The 24,807-nt window shown below is 40.9% G+C and overlaps 1 protein-coding gene across 2 annotated transcripts in view; it reads left to right on the top strand.

Annotated features, from left to right (window-relative positions):
- zzef1 (zinc finger, ZZ-type with EF hand domain 1) overlaps nucleotides 1-24,807 on the top strand; it is a 54,065-nt gene that overhangs the window by 11,413 nt on the left and 17,845 nt on the right. Inside the window, exons 10-46 of one of the 2 annotated variants that reach the window (XM_072667897.1) lie at nucleotides 96-187; nucleotides 621-766; nucleotides 1,254-1,368; nucleotides 1,627-1,845; nucleotides 2,188-2,279; nucleotides 2,534-2,745; nucleotides 3,674-3,807; nucleotides 3,916-3,983; nucleotides 4,416-4,530; nucleotides 5,153-5,312; nucleotides 5,967-6,088; nucleotides 6,952-7,071; nucleotides 7,366-7,535; nucleotides 7,677-7,758; nucleotides 7,879-8,080; nucleotides 8,531-8,673; nucleotides 8,986-9,229; nucleotides 9,514-9,593; nucleotides 9,675-9,765; nucleotides 10,070-10,592; nucleotides 11,262-11,426; nucleotides 11,692-11,811; nucleotides 11,981-12,142; nucleotides 12,548-12,677; nucleotides 13,317-13,455; nucleotides 14,614-14,779; nucleotides 14,891-15,153; nucleotides 15,311-15,474; nucleotides 16,062-16,221; nucleotides 16,917-17,074; nucleotides 18,519-18,799; nucleotides 19,385-19,559; nucleotides 20,777-20,909; nucleotides 21,284-21,504; nucleotides 22,336-22,656; nucleotides 23,000-23,100; nucleotides 23,372-23,507. In XM_072667897.1, coding sequence (XP_072523998.1) covers nucleotides 96-187; nucleotides 621-766; nucleotides 1,254-1,368; nucleotides 1,627-1,845; nucleotides 2,188-2,279; nucleotides 2,534-2,745; nucleotides 3,674-3,807; nucleotides 3,916-3,983; nucleotides 4,416-4,530; nucleotides 5,153-5,312; nucleotides 5,967-6,088; nucleotides 6,952-7,071; nucleotides 7,366-7,535; nucleotides 7,677-7,758; nucleotides 7,879-8,080; nucleotides 8,531-8,673; nucleotides 8,986-9,229; nucleotides 9,514-9,593; nucleotides 9,675-9,765; nucleotides 10,070-10,592; nucleotides 11,262-11,426; nucleotides 11,692-11,811; nucleotides 11,981-12,142; nucleotides 12,548-12,677; nucleotides 13,317-13,455; nucleotides 14,614-14,779; nucleotides 14,891-15,153; nucleotides 15,311-15,474; nucleotides 16,062-16,221; nucleotides 16,917-17,074; nucleotides 18,519-18,799; nucleotides 19,385-19,559; nucleotides 20,777-20,909; nucleotides 21,284-21,504; nucleotides 22,336-22,656; nucleotides 23,000-23,100; nucleotides 23,372-23,507 — 6,125 coding nt within the window. Of the gene's footprint in view, nucleotides 1-95; nucleotides 188-620; nucleotides 767-1,253; nucleotides 1,369-1,626; nucleotides 1,846-2,187; nucleotides 2,280-2,533; nucleotides 2,746-3,673; nucleotides 3,808-3,912; nucleotides 3,984-4,415; nucleotides 4,531-5,152; nucleotides 5,313-5,966; nucleotides 6,089-6,951; nucleotides 7,072-7,365; nucleotides 7,536-7,676; nucleotides 7,759-7,878; nucleotides 8,081-8,530; nucleotides 8,674-8,985; nucleotides 9,230-9,513; nucleotides 9,594-9,674; nucleotides 9,766-10,069; nucleotides 10,593-11,261; nucleotides 11,427-11,691; nucleotides 11,812-11,980; nucleotides 12,143-12,547; nucleotides 12,678-13,316; nucleotides 13,456-14,613; nucleotides 14,780-14,890; nucleotides 15,154-15,310; nucleotides 15,475-16,061; nucleotides 16,222-16,916; nucleotides 17,075-18,518; nucleotides 18,800-19,384; nucleotides 19,560-20,776; nucleotides 20,910-21,283; nucleotides 21,505-22,335; nucleotides 22,657-22,999; nucleotides 23,101-23,371; nucleotides 23,508-24,807 lie in introns of both variants that reach the window. The other variant, XM_072667820.1, reaches the window with a different exon arrangement.

Raw genomic sequence — 24,807 nt, 5'->3', positions numbered from 1 at the left:
TCAGGTTGTCACTTGTATCTATTGCTTAGGCAAAAAATTGAAGACTAGCTTTTTATATTGAGATGAGACATTTACGAGCCTTTTGATTTGTGCAGGCTTTCTGACTGAGAGTGGAAAGAGGAGAGCCAGCGTGATTCTGTCTACTGAGGGCCAGAGGTGCTTCCAAGTCACACAGCTCAGAATCAAAGTGAGTCTGACCTTATTGCTGCATCATCAAGAAAGCTTCAGAAAGTGTGCTTCCATGATTTATATAAAGTCAGTACTGCTGAGTGATATACATATATTTCCATCTTTTGACATCTTTTAATGTCGATATATTCGATATGTGATAATTTATAATGTGTTGAAATTGGGGCTACATCTACATGGATTGTTGTTATGGATGCATGATTTCAATATTTTTATTGCGTAACAAATATGGTACAATATACACTATGGTATGCACTATTCGCTATTTTCTACAATAGTATAGTAAATACTGCATCAAAAACATTCTAAATTGTCTGAAAAAAAAAAAAAGAAAATAGTCTGTAATGTTTTATAGTCTCACTTCAGTTATATTTTTAGGCTTCTGACATATTAGTAGTTCATTAAGCGATGTATTTGTTTTTCCTTCACAGGTGCGAAAAGGGGCTATAGGGGCTAAATGTGGCCTAGTGTTTTCTTATAATGACACTGAGGCATTTGACGCAGAAAAGCACTTTAAGAGGTTCAAGAAGTACGACTCCTGGGACTTTAAGGACTACAAAGAGTTTATTCAAGACAAGTAAGCCAAACACAGATTAGCTTTTTTAAAAAAAGTCCTCCCTGTTTTGTTATTGCTGTCAGCAGCTAGGTTTGTCTGGCGAATAGAGCTGTCTTGTCCCCTCCTCAGTCCAGCTACCACCATGCAGGTTGTGTTTTACTTGTGTCCCAGAATGCTATGTATTTTACAGTTGCCTTGCTCAGGTGCACTTGAGCTGTGTCCTGTCAGAGCAGGGGATTTTCTCTGCTGAAGATAATCGGTCATTTTAAATAGGACTCATAAAAATAGGGCATGTTGTTCACTTGGGGTTATGATTGTTTAGTTAAATATGTGTGTGTGTGTGTGTACAAGAAAGAGAGGGACTGCGTGTAGTCGTCTGTGATGGTACCTGCTATGTTTTTGATTAGGGTGGGTGTGACATTTGTAGTAAGAGTGCTGTCTTGTGGAGGGAGTCAAATGTGATTCTTATTCTTTGTGTCTGTCCTCCTTCACCAATCCTCTAACACAGGCATTCCAGCTCGAAAGCAGTAGAGATGACAGAGGAGGAGCCTGTGGGATGGTTTGAACTAGAGGACGACTGGAATGATGCAGAGATCAAACTGCAGCTGTGCCGTGTGTCCAATGTAGGAACTCTCCCTTTTTTCCTCCATTCTCGCTTCTACCCTCTATCCCTCTCATTGCCTTTATTTTCTCTGTTTCTCTGTACCTTTCCCATTCACAATGTGTGGAACTCCCATTACTGTCTATTTCCAGTGTAAGAAAATATAAAGTTCACACTGGGCCCATAGAAGATATCTGTCCAGAAATACTGCTTACATTAGATAATAATTACCTCAACATTCTCCACACTCTCCACTGACATGATGTATCTCCTTCCTTAGTTCCTGATGGTGAAGTTCCTGTGCACACGGCAGGACTCGGCGGAGCGTCTTGGAGTCCAGCGAATGACCTTCAGCGGATACACGTGTCCAGATACTGAGAGACTTGAGAGGGGAGAGGAGCTGAGCATGCAGCCAGAGGGGGCAGACTGTGGTCTTGTCACAAACCTCACTCTTGTCAAGAAGACACTCTATTTCATTCAGCAGCTCACTCGAGACATGGTAACACACATGCGCATTGCACAACTGTTCAAAAGTAAAATTTTGGATAGTGATCAGGTCTCCAGGAAGACGATTTTAAAAAAGTCTGAGTAATTTTAGACTGTATATCATTATGAATCATCATCATTATTATTATTTTATAATTAATTCACCAGAAACTTTAAATATCATGTAAAATACCCACCATAGGTCAGTCTATACAGCAATAAGCTATGATTAAATGCCATAAATATTAGTGATGTCACAGATGATTCGAATGGTAGTGCTTGATAAGGACTGGATTTGGTCTGCCATCCAAATATGGCTCCTGCAGGCTACATCTGTGTCTGTGTCTTATTTTAGGACATGACGCTGCACAAGCAGAAGGCTCTGTTGGACTTCAGTGGATTGAACCTGCAGCTCTTCTGGGACTTCTACAGAAAACTCAGGTCTATGTAAGTACATACCATGGGGTCATCAATTTCAGTCCTGCACAGTTTGTAATGTCTCACACACTCTTCAGCTCATCAGTTAATTAATGTGTGTGTGTGTGTGTGTGTGTGTGTGTGATCTAGCAAATGGATTCAAGACAGTAACACAGATATCCAAAACACTGCTTAGTGGTTAAAAAGTGGTCATGTGTGCTGTGGATAGCATATGTATATCTCAGGGTTACTACAGACTATTTTTTGTGTGTTTGTGTACTCAGAGATGGAGAGGAGGCAGTAAGAACACGGGTTGTCCTGCTGCAGCTCCTACAGAACTGTTTCCCAGCTCTTCCCGCCTTACCAGACACCCGGCGACCCCTGGAGAACACAGCATCATCGTCATCATCATCGGCTGCAGCACCTTTAGCATCAGTGAGCACAGATGTGGACCCTGCTGAGGCTGTAGGGGAGCTCTGCAGTCACCTGTGTCAGGGTACAGTCAACCACACTACTCTCAGTCATTCATCAGCACAATTTTCTACACCTTACTGGATAATCGTGCCAGAGCCATGTGATATTCAGAGCATACAGTGCTGTGAAAAAGTATTTGCCCAGTATTTGCCCAGTATTTGCCCAGTATTTGCCCAGTTTCCTCTATTTCTGCACCTTTTAAATATTTCTGCTTGTCCAACAACTTTTAAAATAGACACACAAGACACACAAGTAAACACAAAATGCAGCTTTTAAATAATGTTTTCTTTTATGTAAGAATTATTCAAAACCTATGTAACCCCTGTAAAAAAAAATTGGCTAATTCGGGTATGTTGCAGTGTTTTTGCGCGTTAACTTCCTGTTTAAGGATCTTAATGAGATCCAAGTAAGGCCTTTGACTTGAGCCACTCCAAAACCTTCATTTAGTTTCATTGGAGCAATTCAGAGGATCATTGTCCTGCTGCATAGCTTAGCTGTGCTTGAGCTTCAAATCACAAACTGACGTGCAGACATTCTCCTACAAGATTTTGTGATCAAGAGCAGAATTCATGATTCCATCAATTATAAGTCTTCAAGTATTTGGATCCTTTACATCAGAATGGAAATAATATGTGGCTGCATCATCTCAGTCATCCCTTTTGAAGTGTTATATTAAGTATTGTGCATCATGAAATCTGTCTTTAAATGTTAGCTTGTTTTTACCATATTGCCCATCCAGTTGGTAATGTATTTGACAGTTTGCTTTGTGGTAAGGGTTTTGAATGAATCTTTATCTTTATATATTTTTTCACAGTATTTAAATCTGATCAATCTGTAAAAATAGAGAACACAGCATCCTAACTACATAGTAATGGTTATGTTCTGATAGTGTGTAATTGAGAAGTTGTCATTAAGTTTAGTGTGGATGTCCGTGTTGCTTTTGATTGCAGTGGTGGACGGGCCTGAAGGCGAGTCTGCTGAGGAGAAAGCTCTGAGGAAGGAGGCAGTGAAAGCCATCCTTAGCGGTGCAGCCATTTTCTACCCAGACAAACAGAGCAGACGAAACAAGCTCTTTGACATGATGGTTAGTGTGGGTTGGTGGGTGTTCTATGACAAAAATGAAGAAAATGATGGCATGTCTGAGAAAAGGTGCATTGTGTGTTTCATGTTGTGTTTCTGTATGTTTTAGAAGAACATAACAGAGGAAGAGCAGCCAGAGTCAGTTAAGCTGACGTTTGAGTCACTCTGCAATTATTTCAGGTAATCTTAACACACTCGGACACGCACAAGTAACGCCGCTAAACAGAAGTAATGCCCACAAAAGCACTGTTGTTGTGTGAACTTCTGGGAACAACCGGTATCAGTATGAGGCCGATACCAGTTTAAAAAAAGACGGCTCTGATTTTGGATAGAAAAAAAAACATTTGAAAAAAAAAATGGTGAAACAAAAATGAAAGACTACTACTAAAGGAATTTTAAGGATCTTGCTCAGTTTATATAGCATACTCAATAGATGGTGACAGTCCAAGTCCAGTGTTTGTTAGACATGTTAGCCCAGAGGCTTTAATTCCATATATTCCATATATGTATGTGTGTATGTGTGTATAATATGTACCACAGAAGTCTTTATTATTTGTGTACTTAATGTATAATTAAGTGTTCTTGTGCACTGACTGCTTTGTGTTTCTGCAGTGATAAGGACCCAAGCGGTCTGCTGCTACTGCCTCCCAAAGGAGCTCCTGCTGACTTCGATATCTCCCCTATTCTCATCGTCATGGATACTTTACTACATGTTGCCACTAAAGAGGTTTGTTTCTTTTTAACTCACACATGTACATCATTTTTTTTTTTTTTTTTTTAAAGTTGATGCCCACATCTTGTCTTTAAAGCAGAGGTGGGGAACTCAGCTCCTGGAGGCCCAGATTCCTGCATAGTTTTCTAGCTGAAGCATAACCTATCTATAAATGACCGGGTTTAGTGACTGTACCAAAGCAGGGATATCAGCAAAGTGTGCTAGACTCTGATCTGTCAGATCTGGTCACTCTGGTGACAGTATAAGTTAGGAGTGTATTAGCAACGCTAGTCTCCTGTTTGAAAAAATGAAGCTCTGGGATGACTTTGAATAGAAGAGACATTAGTTGGCATGTGTTTATGTGAATGAGATTGATGACGTCCAAGTCCAGTGTTTGTAAGCCATGTTAGCCCAACGTTTCCTGTCCTGGACTAAAGAATTAGGTCAGATATAAAACGTGTTTGCTGATCGACTGCATCTAGTGATCAATCATGTTCATTAGATTTCAATTTTTTGTAAGTAAAAATTCTACTTTAAAATAATAGGCTTGTTATTTAGTGCTATTAATCTCTCGACCTGTGTGTGCGTGCGTGCGTGTGTGTGTGTGTTTGTTTGTTTGTGTGCTTATATATGTTAGTGTGAAGTGATGATGGTGGACTGTAGCGGAAGACCCAGTCGGAAGGACCTGCTGTCGCTCTTCTGGGCTCTTCAGGGCAGTTTGCTTTCTTGGTGCTTCTTGCAGCTCAAAGGAGAAGCGACCACGGCCACTGAGCTGGCTAGAGACATCCTGATGAAATGTAAGCCTCATACAGTCACTAATGTAGTCATTTTTCAACAAAGCTAATAAAATAAAGACTTGGCACCTCTACGCCTTCTTTTTCATAAAATGCACCACTTCTTCCAGAAATGTGTTGCCGTTACAAATAGTACTGGATGATATGACCTCGAATGAATAGCACGATTCATTTTAATTAACGATAATGTTTTTTTAATTCAGCATGTTAATTTCACAGTGGTGATAAATGGAAAGAGACTTGCTTAAACATATCCTTGAATCAGCTCTTTTTTTTTCCCTTTGGTTACTTCAATTTGACCTCCAGCTTGTTTGTTTGAAACATTTGAACATCCTATTCAAAGTGGCTGCTTTATTCTTATATAAATGTATATAAAAATCGGGTGCGTTTTTGAATGCAGTGGTTGTGATTTTATTTGCATTTGTCAGCCCTTCCTCCTTGATGTGATCAGTAAGTAAGGATAGTGTAGATTTACACACCTCACCTTTTTGACCTCAAGAAGCCAGACACCATTGTTACCTGAGATTGGTAACTGGTGTCTGACATGTAATCTTGTTTATACATTACATTGAACTGCAGCAAGTGATCTGTTTATGTTCCTTGCTCTGGTGTTCTGTGTAACTGAGAAGGGGTATTCTTGTGCTTGTTTTCGTACAGATGTGGATCAGTTCCTGGAGAGTACCAGATCCACCCTGAGTGCACTACTAGAGGACTACTCCGGTGCGGACATCACAGCAAAACTGGGCGGCTCTATCCTCTCTATGGCAACCAGACAACTGGTACTTATATATCCATCAGGGGTGGCAAGTTCTTCTAGGGTTCTTCCGGACAATCTATTGGGTTGTCACTGCCAGTATGGGAATAAATGATGCTGGGATGGGCCCATGTCATATCTGTAACAACGCATTCACACCACCTTGTTTGATCTGGACCGGTGTTTCAGTTTGATTCGATCCAAGTTGCCAGTGGACCAAACTTTAGTCAGACTGAAAGAGTTTGTCTCAGTCTGGAAAGAACTGAACCATGGTGTGAAAACACTTTTTTGCATGGCTCGGACTTTCGGACCAATTGCAGACGATTGAGGCAGGTTATCAACCAGTAAACAATAGAAGAAGAAAAAGAACCGGAATAAAAGTAAAACTGAGCTGTGGAAACTCATGGGTGGAGGAAAAAATAATTAATTGAAATTTGGTTTGATGAACAAGTGAGAAAGTCACATGCATGCCCCTCTACAAACCAGTCATTTAGCCCACGATAATGACTGGACGTATAATGCTGATTTCTTTAGTGCCCTTGCTAAATTACAACCTGAGCCAAAACAAACTAAATCACATAAACACAATGTAGCAAAAGCATAAACCTTGGTCCAGACTTTCGGCTGTGAAAATGCCCTTAAGCTGTTATTCTGTTTACTTCTATTGGCTTGAATCCTTTATACAGACTTCAAGGGATAAAATGATTAATGTAAAGACATCATTCCTGCACAAAACTGTTGTGGCATAAGTTCTACTTCTCTGAATAAACACACATTCATCCAGGACTTTAGGGTACGAGCAGTAGCCAATTAAAGCATCATGCTTCAAATATAATGCCCGATGTGCTTATAATGCTTGATGTCTGCTGTGATGTCAATGTTGTCTAGGTGATCTTCCTTCTGGAGCTGAGTGCCCTGGACATCCCTCACTGTGTGCTGCTCAGGAGCTTCTTCACTTTGCTGGAACTACTCAAAGAGCTCTCCAGAAGCACAGAGGATACTTCAAAGGTCAGCTGTGCGTTTGTATGGATAAAAAGAGTGATGAAGAGTGTGGCTTACCTTATGAACATTATAAGCAATTAACTCATTAAATCTGAAGTCAAGTGCAAAAATTCACGATAATAATATTGTAATTAATGGAGTAATTAATGTAAATAGTGGGGTCTTCAATTCTGCTCCTGAAAGACCGGAGTCCAGTGTAGTTTGGTGGTTTCTTACTTAAATACATCTGCTACTACTCACACAGTTAATTACCAGGTTTAGTAAGTATGCTTCAGGAAACTTGGTTTGCTACTTTTGTAGGCTGATATGGAGGGCTGTCAGAATCCCCAGCAGCCCGTGGTATTGAAGACTTGGACCATGGAGTCTCCTCATGACTATGAGGACAGCAAACACGAAAACACAGTGTTCCTGTGCCCTGGGGCCACCTATTTTGAGGTGGAGTTTGATGAACGCTGTGAGACAGAGAAAAGGTACAGAGTTGTGTTCCTGAATCTTCCTGCTGCCCCTTTCTGGCAGCTTTATAGACTGAAATAATTTATTTTGTCATGTAAAAAGTAAATAAATGTCAGACTATTCTCTGCTAATGTGTTTGTGTTTTCCCAAATTGACAGGTATGACTATTTGGAGTTTACTGATTCCAGAGGAGGCAAAGTACGATATGACATGAAAGTCGGCACTGAGAAGTGGCCAAAGGTCTGTTGGTTTTTTATTTGTGATTAATTCATTTTAGCTTCTCTTGAAATTTTACCATTGTATTTTCTCTGCTAAGGTGTATATGTTTTTCCAAACAAGGTTGTTTATCATGTTTTACAGAAAGTCACGTTCAAGGCTGGTCACCAGCTGCAGTTTCTCTTCCACTCGGACAGCAGTAACACAGAGTGGGGCTACAAGTTTACAGTGACGGCCTACGGTTTGCCGGATATTAACGTTTCCTGGATTTCTGACCTGCAGCTCCTTGTTTCACGGCTGATGGGCCGCCTGGCCTCTCGAACTATGGCTCTCAAATCCACTCATGGTACGCTGCTTCAACTGGTTGATATGGACGTTTGTGTGGACCAGTGGGGTTGGTCCTGTAACAGCTATGTTGTTAATAATGGTATAGTATATGTAGGTCTCTTTTAAAGCATTCTGACATGCTAGGTCAAGTTTCTTTGTTGTTTTTAATGTTTTAAGAAAAGATTGTAGATCATTACCTTTGCTCTGTGAAGAATTTTTACTACTAGACTTTACAAACTTTATTTTATTTGTTGATCTGCGTAAGACATAACGAAAAATGAGTTGATCAGAATAGAAACAGAATACTGTCTACTGAGAGGCCCTTCAAAATCCAGAAACTCATTTCTTTCGAGTATATATAAGAAGCAAGCTGCAGTTCCTTAGAATTTAAAATTTATTTATTTATTTATTTATTTTATAATTGTTTACTGATTTATTTCTGTTTTTGCTGTGATATGTGTTTATGCAGAGGTTCGCAGTATGAAGGAACTTCCTGCCGCCCTGATGACCCATGTGCTAGCCTCTCCTCTGTGGAAGCCAATTTTCAGGCATGGTCTGAGTGGTCCAGCCAGAAGCAGAGAGCCTGAACCCTGTAACGCTGTCACACAAGAGGTAAAGGCATTGATGCACATAGTTCATTACATCACACTTCACCCAGAAATATGGCAGCGATTTGCATTTAAATGTAATAATCCCCAGTAATGTACCCATAAGGTTTGATATTATTGGCACAAATGGTATTACATTTTAAGGTCAAGACCTGTTTTTACGTTAGTAGGGTTATTGCCTTTCTGGGTGGTGTTGCATTATTGGGAAATGATAACAGTATTATGTGCTACGTGCCTCTTCTAGATGTTAAGGAAATTAGATTTTTCATTGAACTGTATTGTAAAGTCTTCTGTTAAACCTAATTCTGTCCTCCAGCTAAAATCAGCCCCTTCCGAAGACGAGTTAGTGGAATTCCTTGTGGCGTTTGCTCGTTGGGATCCTTCCCAGGACCCCTGTGATGGAAGAGGAGAGATTTTGAGAAACCTCATGCTGACATGCAAGAAATATCTAATGAGAAATGAGTTTGCTGCTGGCTTTAAGGTTGATCAGGCAGTGAACGCCATCTGGGCAGCCATGGTGTACCACACCCCAGCCCTTCAGACTTCATTGAGGAACTTTAGTGAGTAATAATACACTACTGAAGACTAATAAAGTCCCATATGTCTACATTTGAAGGCTGTCTGCACCTTTGAAAATGAATAAGAATCGTTTGGTAAAACTGGCTGTATCTGGAATAGTTGACCCAGTAGCTTTGGCCAGCTTTGACATTGCAATAAAAAAGGTTCAGTTGTGATTCTACTTCCTACAGATCACGTTCTGCTTACTAGAACGGTCTTCAATTCTAATAAATCTACAGTATGGCTTATGTGATAATAAATGCACATTTCTTCCTTTCTTCTTCAGTGGCTAAGCATGGACAGACCTGTGTGAGTGAGGACCTCATGCAGGTCTATACACTTGCTGATGGCATTAGGACTTGGATGGTAAGTCTTGCTTGTTCATGCAGTCAAATGAAACGAGTGCCATTTTATTGGTTTTTATTGATCATATTGTTTGTTTTTCAGCTGGAGATGAAACAGCGTTCCCTAGTTAGCAAAATCAGTATTCCAGGAGAGAAAGAGGATGGCCATGGAGAAGTCACAATGGAATGTTTAGGTGAGTTGTGAGCAATGCTCCATAATTTAGTAGAAAGCCGGCTAAATTATTATTTTTATGCCCTTGATTTCGGAACAAACAATGTTTGAGCAGGTGTCTCGATACTTTTGTCCATGTAGTGTTTCACCTTATGAAAAAGTAATTCTATTTTGCATGTAACAGAGTGGAAATTTGTTAATAAAATTAATGTTTAATAGATTATTAATAAATAAATATTAATGAATAGTTAATGACTGATCACTAACAATTTGTGCTTTCACTCTATTTGATCATTTGTTTCTCTGGTACTCTGTTCTCTCTCCAGCTGAGATCTGCATCAGTAAGAGCTTGCTGTTATTCAGGTTCAGCCCTTCTGGTAGTGCTCCCATACCTCCTCCAGACCCAGACCCCTCTAAACCAACAGAGGGTGCTAGTGCTGCACGTCTCGCACGCTCAGTCTCCATATCTGAAGAAGATTTCCAGCCCTGTTCATCTCCCTCCACTTCTCAGACTCCCACAGGGGCTGAAGCTGCCACCTCCAATGGGACAAGCCACCACATTCGGGTACAGACCCAGGTCTCCTCTGCTTCGGACCCTGGGGCTTCCAGCAGTGCCAGCACCAGTGCCCAGGGTTCCAGAGGCTCTACTGAGAGCCTTCACTCACAGTCTGGAGAACCTGCGTCCCCACTAGCATTCGCCCGCAAGGCGCCCTTCAGCCGCGGCCGCCTGAGGCTACTCTCCTTCCGATCCGTGGAAGAGACTCGTGCTGCACCTTCTGTTAAAGAGAGATTCCCTATCCTCAAGCACATCTTGAACTTTATGAAGGACATGGTGATTAGTGAGAGCAGGTGAGAGTTTGGACATGTTAATGTGTTGTCTGTAGTGTGACGTTAACCACCTGAAGGATGCACGTGCCATAAAGCCGGATTGTCCACATTGCTTGATATTCATACCTCATGCCACTGACACTGATAAAATAATCTTTAAGATTAATCCGCAGAATAATAAATATATTAATAGAATACTATATTAATAGATATATAGATAGAATAAACATCATTGTACCTCCTTAGTAAACATTGCTAAAGGATTTAGACATTTAAAATTCCAAATAATGTGATCCATATATGGCTATTAAGACCTGCCAATTTTTAATTGATGGCTTTTAGGCGTCGCAAACAATGCATTTCCATATATCCGCTTATTCAACCTTCAGCAGTTCCAAGCACAACCCATTTACATTAAAACTAAATGAATGATTTAGCCCAAACTAACCTGTTTAATTCAAGGGATAAAAAGAGGTTGCATTGTGCAACGAAGTACTGATAATTCATAGAAGTTAATGGATTATATGCATTACTATAAACAAGTAAAAAAAAAACCTTCAGAAATCCAAAGAGCGATATTATTATTATTATTATTATTATTATAATTATAACTATTATTCTTATTGATGTGTGCTCCTCTTTTTTTTTGTAAAGTAGCATTTTGTAAAGTATAACTCTGTATGTCTGTAGTGTTATCCAGACCCTCGCTTTGAAGAAGTCCCAGGCTGTGAGCGTGTGTCAAGTTCTGGAGATGGTGCAGCAGTGTTTGCTGTCCTTAGGAAAACCGCATCTTTTCCAAGCACCATGCATTTTGTTCCTCCAAGAGCTGTTGGCCTGCCAGAAAGATTTTACCAAGTATGACCTCACTATTCAGACTATTAACTTACCATTGTAAATTAAAAAATCTAAACGAGACTTTTGGTTTAACCACTTCAGCATTCGTTTGTTGTTCAGCTGTTATTCCTAATGCAGAAACTATTAGTGAATTATTTGGTAACTGTATGCTTTAGCATATCTTGTGGAGTTCCACAATTAGCTGATGTTAATTATGACAGTAATAGATTTATGTAAATGACTCTCTCTCACTCTCTCTTGTTCTCGCTCTCACTCTCTGTGTCAGTTATTTCTCTCAGTTATCAGGATGTGGGCCAGAACTGAAAGAGCAGATCAGGCGTTCCTATCATCAACTGATTCTTATGCTGGTAGATGCAGTGCAAGGCTTCACTGCCCTCAATGACAAGTGAGTCCAATGTCATCAAAAGCTTTGTCGTGCCTGACTGGAAATAGCTTTGGAAATGTATTACATATGTATGAAAGCCATTTATGCTAATTAAACAAAATATGGATATGTACTATTTTTTTTCCTGCCAAACATAATGATTTGCTTCACCCTCTTGTCGCTGCTCTAGGGTGCTGCTGCCTGCCCTGTCTTGTGCGCAGACATGCCTCCTGCACCTGCTAGATATGAGCTGGGAGGTGCAGGACCTGTGTCTCTTTCTGGACATCAAGCTCCCTGACCTGCTGCTCACCATGTCTCAAGAGAACATCAGTGTGCACGATATCGCTATCAGGTGTGTGGTGGAACAAAGCACATACTGTTGGATTGTTAATGCTAGTATAGTGTTATGGGTTTAAAAGTGTGTGCAGTTGAATATTTGTACTGTTTCAGTTAATTAAAAAACTTTAAGCACACTATTTACAATTTACTTTAAAATAGAAAATTGTGATCTTGTGTCACTTGTGTTCTGTATGCACTGTGTCTCTGTTGCACCATGGTCCTGGATGAGCGTTGTTTCGTTTCACTGTGTACTCTGTATATAGTTGAAATGACAATAAAAACCCACTTGACCTGACTAAATCAGGAAATAATGCAAAATAGAAGCTGTTGGTGGTCTCAGATGTGTGTATTGTTTAAAACGAACATTAGTGGTGAAGCTTTATGTTCCCTTATGATTGTTCTACCTTATCTACTGTAGTCAGTGGACGGAGGAGGATGAGATTGCAGACTACGAGAGGAACTCAGAGTGGATGGATGAGTGTATGGACGGCATGTTTGAGAAATGGTTTGACAAGATTGCACAGGCGTCACCGGAAGACAAGAGAAAGGTAAACACAGGCACACTTCCAACTATAATATGATGCCCATTAGATAAGGAAAGAATTTACTTATTACTTAATATTTATTCATTATTTTTGTCCATGCTGTTCATTATAGTCTTCATTTTTTTTTTCATTCAACATGACACATGAACGAGTGTTGTTTGTCATTGATGTCATTGAAATCATCAATGTAGCTGTAGAGCCTATAATTGGTGTCTATTACATATCTTCCCATGTCATCTTGCAAATACTGGCATGCTGCTCATAAAGTGTGTCTCTGTGCGCTTCTTCAAACAGGCAGTGTCTTTGTCTTGACTTAGTAAACACAGGAAAAATGTCAAAGCCTGTTGTAATTCCACAGCATGAGCCAGGCAGCATAAGCTCTCAGTAAATATTTGAAGTGAAATCAACCTAAACTGCAAACTTGCCTTTTAGCTCAGTAAACCTCCCTGTGCAAATCTGCTTTTTGACACTATAACACAAACCCTGGAAAATTGCACACTGTTTTTAAGCATAAGTTGTGTTTGACTAGATCTGCTTTTCTTCATTAGAAGCAATGCCTTTAAATAGTTTAAATATACTGTAGCTCTTGTATTCTATTTCAAACATCTGACTGTGTGACTTTATGACACATTCTCTTTGTAGATGCACATGTTCATCGCAAGGTACTGTGACCTCCTGAATGTGGAGATCTCGTGTGATGGCTGTGAGAGGATTGCGCCGGGGCACCGCTACCGCTGCCTGCAGTGCATGGACATGGACCTGTGCAAGACATGCTTTCTCAGTAAGCCACAGAACTCCTTAACTACTAGTTTTGTTCCCCACAAAATCTGTAGCATAGAAGAAAGCTTTTTATTTCTACAAGGTTTTGGAGTGTGTCTGTAGGATGATTTACTACTTCATTCAGTAGAGCATTTATGAAGTCAAACACTGATGTTGGAAAAAAGGGCCTGGCTCACAGTCTCAGGTCTAGTTCATCACAGCCTTTACAGACCTTGTGCACTGGTGACCAGTCATGCTGGAACAAAAAAAGGGTCTTCCCCAACCTGTTTTCACAAAGTTGAAAGCATACACTTGTCCAAATTGTTTTAATGTGCTGAATCAGTAAGATCCCCCCCCCACCAAACTTTATAGTTAGTGCTGTGCAGTCAGGCAGGTAACGTTCTCCTGGCATTCGCCAAACCCAGACTTGTCCATCAGACTGCCAGATTGAGAAACATTATTCATCACTCCAAAACATGTTTAGACTGCCCAACTGTGCGGTTGTTGCGTGCTTTACGTCACGCCATCTGACCCCATCCACTGTATTTGGTGATTTAAGGCTTGTATGCAGTGTTTTTTTGCGCTGATGTTTCTCAGAGGAGGTTTAAAACTCTGAGTTATTTTGTTAGCAGAGCACTTCTATGAGCTCTGCAACCCTGCTCTGTAACTTTACATGGTCTAAATGTACCATGCTCTAAAACAGTGAGCTCTTTAGACTAACCCATTCATGTTGTAAAGGCTGACTAGACATGGCTAGGTGCTTGATTTTTATACACTGTGGCAATAGGACTGAATGAAACGCCTGAATTCAGTAATTAGAGTCATGTCCCAATGCTTTTGTCCATATAATGCATCAGGCATGTGATGCGTACAGTTACAGAAATATGTATCACCATTAAGAACAGATCATCACAGATCTGAAAATGCAGTAGAGGCTTATGTATTGTTTAAGTTGTTTTGTTCTGTGTATTTATTTTTCTGAAACTTTCCATTTCCATTTGCATTAATATTGCTTAAGTATTAGACAAGCAGATATGACTTGTCTCACTGTGCTAAAAGACATACGGCTTCAGTCAACAGAAATGAGACAAAATAGCATAGTAGACCAGTACTGGAACAGTTTTTCTTATGTTTATTTTGAAAGTAGTGCTTGTCTTATTGGTCCTGGTGCTCTCTTTAGGTGGAGCCAAACCAGAAGGGCATGAGGATGACCACGAGATGGTGAATATGGAATATGCCTGTGACCACTGCCAAGGCCTCATTGTGGGCAGCAGAATCAACTGTAATGTCTGTGAGGACTTTGACCTCTGCTTTGGCTGCTACAATGCCAAGAAGTACCCTGACAGGTAATCCAAAACCTGGGGGCTCCAATCTCTTTTGAAGTGAACACCAACTTATGGGTGTTCCTGAATTAGACTCATCCATTCCAATTCTCTCTCTGTCTCTCTTCACTCCAGTCATTTGCCCACCCACCGGATTACAGTCTACCCCATGGTGACCATCCGCATCAGTGACCGTCACAGGCTGATCCAGCCCTACATCCACAACTACTCTTGGCTCCTGTTTGCCGGCCTGGCCCTGTTCACCTCCGAGCTGATCTGCGAGCAGGAGCTGGAGGGTGAGCCGCTGGATGCCGTTGCCTTGGGTTATGCCGCTGCCCTGCAGACCCGTTGCTCCGAGCTCATCACAGAGTGTCTGATGAAGGGGCAGACGGGGAAAGGTAACTGACAATCATTGTTGTGGTTTCAATCCTATAAGTCATGTGACTTATTAGTGTATCACATTTTTCGAACACCACAAAAGGTGATGCAATTACGTAATTGTTTGATTTTATTTTTTTTGTCTGTCTCTTGCATTCTCTCTCTTACTCTCTCTAGGTCTGCGAGCTTCAGCCCTTTTGTCCTTGCTCTCGCCTAATGAGTCAACTACAGAAAGTGAGCTGTGTCCTACCTCCCCAGAGTCCAGCCAGGAGATCAGCACCACGGACACCTCCTCCCTACCCGGCAGCACTGCTGCTATCTGCTCTCCGCCACCCCCTAAAGTCAGTCACTGAAGATTTGTCTATTTTTATATACTGGTATATAAATTGATACATACAGTTTTATGCAAATGTTTTGGCACCCCTAGACAAGTTCACATTCTTTTTTTTTTTTCCTAATTTTTCACCTTTTTGGTACTGCCAATTAAACCACTTTTCCGATACAAGCAAAGCCAGCCACCTCCTCATTTCAAACTGCCACCAATGCGGCATTGCCAGGCAATGTGCCAGCTCCCCGGTTTCACCACTCCAGCTAACAGAAGCCTGTACCAGCCAACATCGCTTTAGAGTAATGAGAGAAGAGAGCCCACCTAGAGAGAGCTTGGTCAATTGTGCTCGCTCAGTCTCTGGCTGCTGATGGCAAAGAGGCATGGCTTGACTCCCAGGCCATAGTGTATTAGTGCATTAGACTGCTGAGTCACTCTGAGCCCCATTCATTTAACACAATTACCTAGTTGCCTACTTTTCTCACACACCTTAATTCAGGAATTACACAGAATGTCTGAATACTGTAATTACATTTTCAGGAAGGACGCTTTGGCAGCCTTTCTAATCACCTTCTCCATTTTGTCTCATTTTTATTTCTACAGAAGAAGATTCCTGACGCATCCTCTCTTCCTAAAGCCCCATTGGTTACTGAGGAGAAAGAGGGGCGAGGGAAGCTAGTTTCCCAGGATACGCTGGAGTCTCCCAGTCTGAGTCAGACACTATCTGTGTCCAGTGAGGACACACTATCTCCAGGGCTCAAAGGTGAGAGTGGATGGAATATTCCTCTGGAGAATGACAAGACTGTTTGTATTTGTGTGCATAAGAGAGAAAGAAGTCATATCATTTCGATTTCAGAAATTGAAATGCATGGCTGTGTGTCGATCTTAACTTGTGAATGGCTGGAGTACCCCTCTGTTTGAATGCACAGACCCACCATAGCATTTAAACCAGGTTGGGTGAATAACATTGAGTATTTGGTGACAATGGCACCTGTCAAGGGATGGGATCTACATAGTAGGCAGTAAGAGAACAGTCAGTCCTTGAAGGTTAATGTGTTGAAGGCAGGAAAAACGGGCGAGCATTAGGATCTGAGTGACTGGAACTTCTCCAAAACATCAGTTAGGACTTGCGGGGTTCCCGTTATGCAGTGGTCAGTACCTACCCAAAGTGCTCCAAGTAAAGACAACCGTTGAACCAGTGGCCACGTTTTGGTGCCCAGAACTCTTTGATGTATGTGAGAAGCCAGGTTTTCCAGGTCTGGTCCAATCCCACAAAGGAGCTACTGTAGCACAAACTGCTGAAAGTTATTGCTGGCTACGTGTTGTGGAAATCAGAGCTGTTTTAGTCGGACAAGTGGGACCTATGTAATATTAAGATGGTGGTTTAGTGTTATGGCTGATGGAAGTATTTATTTGTGTTGGTGTATAGCTCTTGACGTTTTGCTCCCTCTCTTTCAGCTGTTGAACTGAACGGTGACAACTGTGAAAACCTGGAAGTGAGTAAAGATAATGAAGATAGGACTGCCAAAGTACCCCTGCAGGAACATGTGTTTGCTGAGTGCTCCAGGGAGAGGATTCTGGGACTGCTAGCAGCCATGTTGCCTCCAGCTAAACCGGTAACTTTTAAAGTGTTTTACGTTTAAATTTGTATTCTGTTTCAAAACTTCCTGTTTTTTCTGACTCCTTTCCACAAGGGCTAATAGTCATATGTCACACCGTCTTACAAATCCAAAATCTCATGAAATAATAGACAAATAAACACACTCAGCAAAAAAAAAAAACAGCACCCCATTGGAGTTACTGGAAGTTACTTAATTTAAGATCAGCTGATTGTTACTCCTACAGTTCTAAGGAGTCTAAGTAGAGTTATTGAGTTCACCTTCAGTCAAACACTAAACGAGAGTGGCATGTATGGTAGGTGAGCAAATAGGGAGCCACTACCTTCCAATACGAACACTGCTGCCACATGAAGCTAAGCCAGAAGTCTATTGGAATATTGTAATGTAGACAGATGAATCCAAAATGCTACTTTTTGGTTTAAATGAAAAATGTTTTGTGTGACAAAAAACAAACACTGCATTCAGACTAGGATTACAGCAGTAACCACTTTCACGGTATACCACAGTCTTAAAATGCACAGTTATCATACCGTGGAAGTTTGCTTATTAACGGTACTAAAGTAAAAAAGCAAGCCAGCTGAGTATGTGTCCAGTTAATAACGGCCTCCCTGACAAAATGTGTGAAATTTTGACTATAAAACCTTTCTGTTTCCTCATGCTCAGTCCATGCGGTAAGCACCAGCAAAAGTGGAGAGTCATCTGAATGTATAGGCACGCTGGCGCTGGAAATGGCCATGACGCACGTGCTGTGTTGGATACGCATGTCCGTTAAGCCCTTCAACACTGATTTGGCCTTTTCCGGTCTGTGAAAGATGCCATTAATTCACGTGCGTTCATTTTCAAAAATTGACGTGCCTATTTTTAATTCGTTAAAATCAGGCACGGTGTGAAAAATCCCCTCTGCAGTATCTGATTATTTCCCTCTAACTTAGCAGTAAAACAGATGCTTACAAATATAGTTGATCAGACACTGACCCAGGCTCAGTTTGCCACCTCCATTGCTTTAGTGTCATGGTTTGAGACTGCTTTGCTGCCTTGCGATCAGGTTGGATTAAATCTATTAATTTTGAATGGAAGCTGAATGGCCAAGTCAAAGTCTAGGCCTCAATCCAAATGTAATGTAAGGACCTACAAAAATAGCTGTCCATGCTGCTGTTTAATTGAGTTCTTTTGGTATAGTTTTAGGACTTATGATGCATACATTAATGTATGCAGAAATCCTGAAAATTGTTAAATGCTGTGAAAATAGAAGCTTCTGTAAAACAAAAGTGTGACATATGCCTAACGAAGAACTACTTGTGATTGTCCGATGTCCATCGTTTTGGACTCACAGATCTCACTTGGGGAGCAGTAGGAGACGTTTAGGAGCCATGCATTTATTTACACAAAATGTAAATGCAATGGCCACAGGCTTGACTCTCAACCATTTGAACTCTTACAGGGCAGCACAATTTCCCTGTCCAGCCTGAGCCCCATCCTGCCGCTGCTCTTCCGTGTGGTCATCTCCAATGCAGGCTGCCTGAATGAGGCCTACCATTTGACGCTGGGGCTTCTGGGACAGCTCCTGCTCCGCATCTCGCCTGAGGAATCGGACGCAGCTGTGAGTGAGGCTATAGCTGATAAATACGAGCTGTTGGCTTTGTCTGATGGAGCTGCTCCTGAAGCCCAGGGCTGGAAGACCACCCAGCTTCTCTTCAGCCTCGGGGCTGTGTGCTTGGACAGGTGGGACATGCATGCATTTCACCAGGACCTTGTTGATGTGGTGTAAACATTTATGAAAATGAATGAAAGCTTAGGGGGAGCAGTTTTCATCAGGCCATGGAAACCTGAATAACTGTATTGGATACTGATCCATACTGGAAACTGAAGATGTATAATGCTGAATAATTGATAGTAGTTATGAACAAGTCAGAGTGGAAACTAAATTATTAATGAAAGATATTTAATAATACATATGGGGTATTGAAAAATGTAAAGTCAGTACTGAATTATTCATAGTGCAACCTAAATAATTCATACTAGATTAATTGAACAGTCATTATGGATTCTAAATAGGTCTGGAAGATACTGAGTAACTCGTACTGTATCCAAAGAAATGTTTAGTAGAAATGGAATAATGTAAGTTTAATAATTGGAAATGTCATATTTTAAGGGGTTAAAGACCATGAACCATGAAGTAAAAGGTGTTTTTATGGATTATTGTTATTTTATCATTATCATATGAACATGTCTACACGCTATTCACATCTTTTCCGTAATAACTATGTAAAATGTAAAACAACTACATGTGTATTTGTTCTTTTGCAGCCGTATCGGTCTGGACTGGGCATGCTCAGTGGCAGACATCTTGAGGAACCTGAAGGCCTGTCCTCAATGGTGTTGCGTTATTGCAGCCTTTACTGACCACTGCATTCAGCAGTTACCGCAGCAACTCAGACGAACCAACGTCTTCACTCTGCTTGTACTAGTAGTCTTCCCTGAGGTATGGAAACACACCCCTACATGAATGTGCACATAAATCTTTCTGCCCTCGAATCAAAAAATAACATGAATGTGGATCTTGTAGCATTTTTAAAAATGCAGTATGTCCTTAATTGGAATCGAAGTTTCATTTATTTCAGTGTGAAATGGTGTTCCAAAACTTAAGAAATGTAGAGACATTTTATCCACAGACATTCAGTTTCTAGTGACTAATAGATAATAGATACATTGTGTGTATTAATTTAAGAGGTGCTGTCAAGTCTCAGTTGTAGGGCTGTTTATTTGCCTTATCTTGCTAGAGTGATGTATTAATCTTCCTTCCTGTATCATTAAACAAGCATTCAAATTTGAATAGCCTTTGTGCCGAATGGCTCCAGTCACCAGTAGTGGTAAACCTGATTATCCAAATGCACAGTAAAGTTGGTATGCTGATGAGGCATTAATCAATCCATTAATCAGACAATGAACCTTTTATTTAATTTCAGGAATACTTTGAGGTATTTGTAGTGTTGCCAATCAGTAATTACAAATCAAGAGACTCAATGAAACAGTTAAAATAACTATGAAAGAAACAGTGTTGGACCAAAAATGAGTTAAAACTAAATAAAAGAGTAAAGTAAAATAAAATAAAATAAAATTCTGAGCAATTGTTAAAAAATGAACATGAATCTAAGAAAACTTTAAAAATAGGTTTATTAAATATTAAATACAAAATTTAAATAAAATTAAATATAAATATAATGCATAAACATAAATATAAAATATATATACAATTAAATATAATGCCCATTTACACACCAGATCACTGGTGATAAATCTTGGACCTGTATGATGGAGTCTTAACTTTTTGGGGTGTTAGCAGATGCAAATCTATACATCACATCACCATAATTAAAACTTACAAGATTACTGATACAAAACTGATAATAAATATCATTTATTTATTATGTATAACTGATGACAACATTTGAAAGTACAATTATTATCCAACCAGATGCCCAAATCAGCTGGATCCCTTTAGACTAGTGATATATTGATATTTAAGGTATTAAATATTAGTTTTATATTTAGTATTATTAAATATTGGAAGGTCTGGAGGAACATCATGCATTTGTTTAGAGTTTTTACATTTAAAACTAGTTTAGGGTTGTGAAAAGCAGCTTACAGAGCATCAGAAATCAATGTAAGGTATGCTAAACAAACGGTTGTTTGTTGTAGGTGCTGTGTATGGGTACACAGTCTGTGTTCATAGACAACGCCAATGAACATCACAATGTCATTCTGCTTAAACACTTCACTGAGAAGAATCGAGCCGCCGTTGTAGACGTGAAGACCCGTAAAAGGAGAACAGGTAAGCCAAACAACCCCCAGTACACTCTATGTAAATTCATAACGCACACATCTTCAGCTGGTGTATTGTTGTTGTTGCTGTTGTAAAAACTTATTTACACCCTGTCTGGCACCTTACTAATCTGACACTTTAAATGCCTGCTACATGCTTTTATATTTACTCAGCCCACTATTCCCCTTGGTCAGAAAACTATCATTATATCTGGCAGTTGGCCATTTTCTCTAACAGCTTCTGAAAATGAATGAAAACATTAACCAGAAATAATTACACACCAAGCCACTCAAACACATTTAATAAGATCCAGGGCCAACTTGAGATGTGACAGTATTTAAGTTCAGCTAATTTACTGAACCCGCATTTACTGAACTTCACAGTTAAGGACTACCAGCTGGTGCAGTCTGAGGAGAGAAGCAGCAGTCCAGAGAGTTCAGCACTATCGCCCAACAGCAAGGCCCACCCAAACCACTACCTGAAGAACTTCATCTCCGTAGTGAGCCAGCTGCTGCAGACAGGAGTGGAGAGCAGTGCGCCTGATGCAGTGGAGGCCACCTGGGTTCTCTCACTTGCTCTAAAGGGCCTCTACAACACGCTTAAGGTAATCATCACATCCAAATATCCACGCACACTCAGAGCACTAATATTAGCCACATAGTGTACTATGGAACATAGACTGCGGAGCCAAAACAAGTGAGTGAGTTCCCATAGGCAGTATGTTTGGTATGGGAGAAATGGTCAAGATCTGAGCGAATATCCATGACAAACAGTATTTGGCATAGATGAAAAATGGGTGTTTGGTGTATGAAAGTGACATACTGTGACCCTCAAACACTAAAACAGGGCTGTAAAACAGGCCAATTCCAAAGCTCCATAAAATGTTACGCAGCAGTCTTTACTTATATTTATTTCAGCCCCCATAATTTACATACACTCAGCCCACTAGTGAAAGCCTTTTGACGCTACACGCAACAGCTATTTCAGGAGAATATGAAAGCTAAAAAGGCAAGAAGCACTGGCAACACTGAGAAGCCAATGAACCTAGCCAGATGCTTCTGCCGGCTGATGAGGATAAGCCGTGCTTTGCAGGGAAGCCGGTAAATTTAGCCAAGTGCTAAGGCCGGCCGGGAAACTTAATTGGACTAATTAGTGTTTAAAGTCAGACTAGGTCAGGCTAGGCTAGGCTATGCTGAGCTACATACATACATCTTAGTGACATAAGCCAGCCAATAAAAGCAGAGCCTATCTTTTTTTCATGAATGCTCCATAATATTTGTTTGCTCCATAACATTTTGTCATATGACGGGGTTTATAATAATATCCAATGAAGTAAACAAATACTGAAATAAGTCCAAACATTTGTATATCAGGCTAACTGCTCTTCACAAGCAGACATCATACATGAACAATATGGCTCTGTATCCCTTTGCAGCAACAAAGCGGCGAACAGGCACAAGAAGCCATCCAGCGGGCTGGCCTCACTCAGCTGCTGGTCCGCAAGTGTAGCAAAGGCACCGGCTTCAGCAAAATGTGGCTCCTGCGTGACCTAGAGATCCTCTCCATTATGTTGTACTCCTCCAAGCGAGAGATCCACTCTATGGCAGAGGACAGCGACAGTGGCGAGCGTGAAGAGGACCGGGAGAGAGAGAAGGAGCATGACTCTGACCACTCCAGCTGCTGCACTGATGATGCTGATCCCAACCGGCCTGACCCTCTGGAGGGTCTGGACGAAGAGACAAAAGCCTGCTTCCAGGTTAGAAAAAAAAGTGCCCTGTTTTTACAGTTTAGTAATTTATAGTTCCTACGCCCTAACAAGGTGCCCCCATTGGATTATGATACAGAATTTGGATGCTTTCTCTTTTGAGCTAAAACTCATCCAGCAGTAGTTTTTCTTTTTTTTTTCTTTCAAAGAAACAATGAATAAGCAGATGTCCCAATACTTTTGACCATATAGTATATGTTATGCGCTCTGTTAATACAGGGTGTAATGTACTGTATCTCAGTTGTTCAGTTGCTTCAGAAAGCTACCCCCTAGCAATTTAATTGCCAATGTTTGACCTGAGCGTCGTGACCTTGAACTGCTAATGTGCTTGTAGCTTACACACGATGCCCTAAATGCCCCCCTGCACATCTTGAGGGCCATGTATGAGCTCCAGATGAAGAGGACTGACTCCTTCTTCCTAGAGGTGCAGAAACGGTAAGGAACCATCTCATTTATTATTGAAATGTTTTTAAACACCGTATTAATTCTCAAAAACCACCATAACCACATATCGTGATACGTATTGTATTTCCAGATTTTTGCCAATGCACAGCCCTCAAATATATGTGATTTATTGCAAAATAGATGTATTTGAAACTCCAAATTCCCTTTCATTGCCATACATCATGATAAAGCTAGACATTGTCTAATGTAGGAAGAGCTGTACAAAAAGTGGAGTTTAACCAAGGCTGTGGTCTTTGCCTAGGTTCGATGGAGATGTAATAAAGACAGACGAGACAATCCGGACACTGGCCCAGAAGTGGCAGCCCACCAAACGCCCGCGCTCAGAGGAACGGATCGCCAAAGCTGTGGACACGGACATGATCATTGTCCCTTGCGTGGTATGTTACTGAGAATCTACAGACCTTCACTAAAAACTATGGTTAAAGCAGCATCTTTGGTATTTCTTAATCCTGGGCTCCCCCTACAGTCAGGAAGAGTAAGTCGCACTTTGAGCCAACCTTAAAGGACATTCTTTTCACTTGAATTTTTGGAGGAGCTGGGAGATACAGATTCATGACTGAAAGTGGAAGAATCATGTGTACTTGGGCTGTAGAGAAAAATGATAGGATTTTAAACAAATATGACTCCGGTTATGTAGTTCTCGCAAGTGGTGTTCTGCCTTGATCACCATAGTTCATGTTCATGTGGGTTTTAATTGTCATTTCAACTACATACAGAGTACACAGTGAAATGAAACAACGTTCCTCCAGGACCATGGTGCAACATAAACACGGTACAGACAGAACACAAGTGCAGACAGACAATACAGCACAATACAGACAAAGAATAATAAATAATTAGGGGTAGTGTGCAAATTATGCAATGTGCAATAAATATTGAGTCCAGTGAGGTAGTAGTTATTTGTGCAAAATGCTTTGTGCAAAAATGCTACCCATGTTGTCTGGGGTCAATGGTGAGAGAGAGAGAGTGAGAGTGAGTGCTTGGAACAGAAAAAAAACAACAACATCAGTTCAGTCTCTGGAGTTGAGAAGTCTGATGGCTTGGGGGAAGAAGCTATTGCAGAATCTAGTCGTGTTGGACCGGATGCTGCGGTACCTTCTTCCTGATGGCAGTAGGGAGAACAGTCTATGTGAAGAGTGGGTGGAGTCATCCACAATGCTGGTTGCTTTGCGGATGCAGCGGGCAGTGTAAATGTCCATGACGGAGGGGAGAGAGACTCCGATGATCCTCTCAGCTGTCCTCACAATGCGTTGGAGGGTCTTGCGGTCAGAGGCTGTGCAGGTCCCAAACCAGGCAGTGATGCAGCTGCTCAGGATGCTCTCTATGGTCCCTCTGTAGAAGAGGGTGAGGATGGGTGGAGGGAGACAGGCCTTTCTCAGCTTCTGGAGGAAGTAGAGATGCTGCTGGGCCTTCTTGGCTGTAGAGCTGGTGAGGGACCAGGTGAGGGTCTCCGCTAAGTGGACACCAAGGAACTTGGTGCTCTTAACGATCTCCACAGAGGAGCCGTTGATGCTTGTTTTCCTGAAGTCAACAACCTCAGCAATTTTCTTGATCTTGTCTATAGTAGTTACATAGTGTAGTAGTAGCAGCAGAGTAGGAAGATACCATATAGACTAGATTATCCCTATTACAAGACAGTGGAGCATCAACATAATTTTAAACATGATTCTGAAGCTA

This window comes from Salminus brasiliensis, chromosome 1, assembly GCF_030463535.1.
Source record: "Salminus brasiliensis chromosome 1, fSalBra1.hap2, whole genome shotgun sequence".
Lineage (NCBI taxonomy): Eukaryota > Metazoa > Chordata > Actinopteri > Characiformes > Bryconidae > Salminus > Salminus brasiliensis.
The sequence above is the reverse complement of the archived record's forward strand: the minus strand, read 5'-3'. Positions and strand labels throughout refer to the sequence as shown.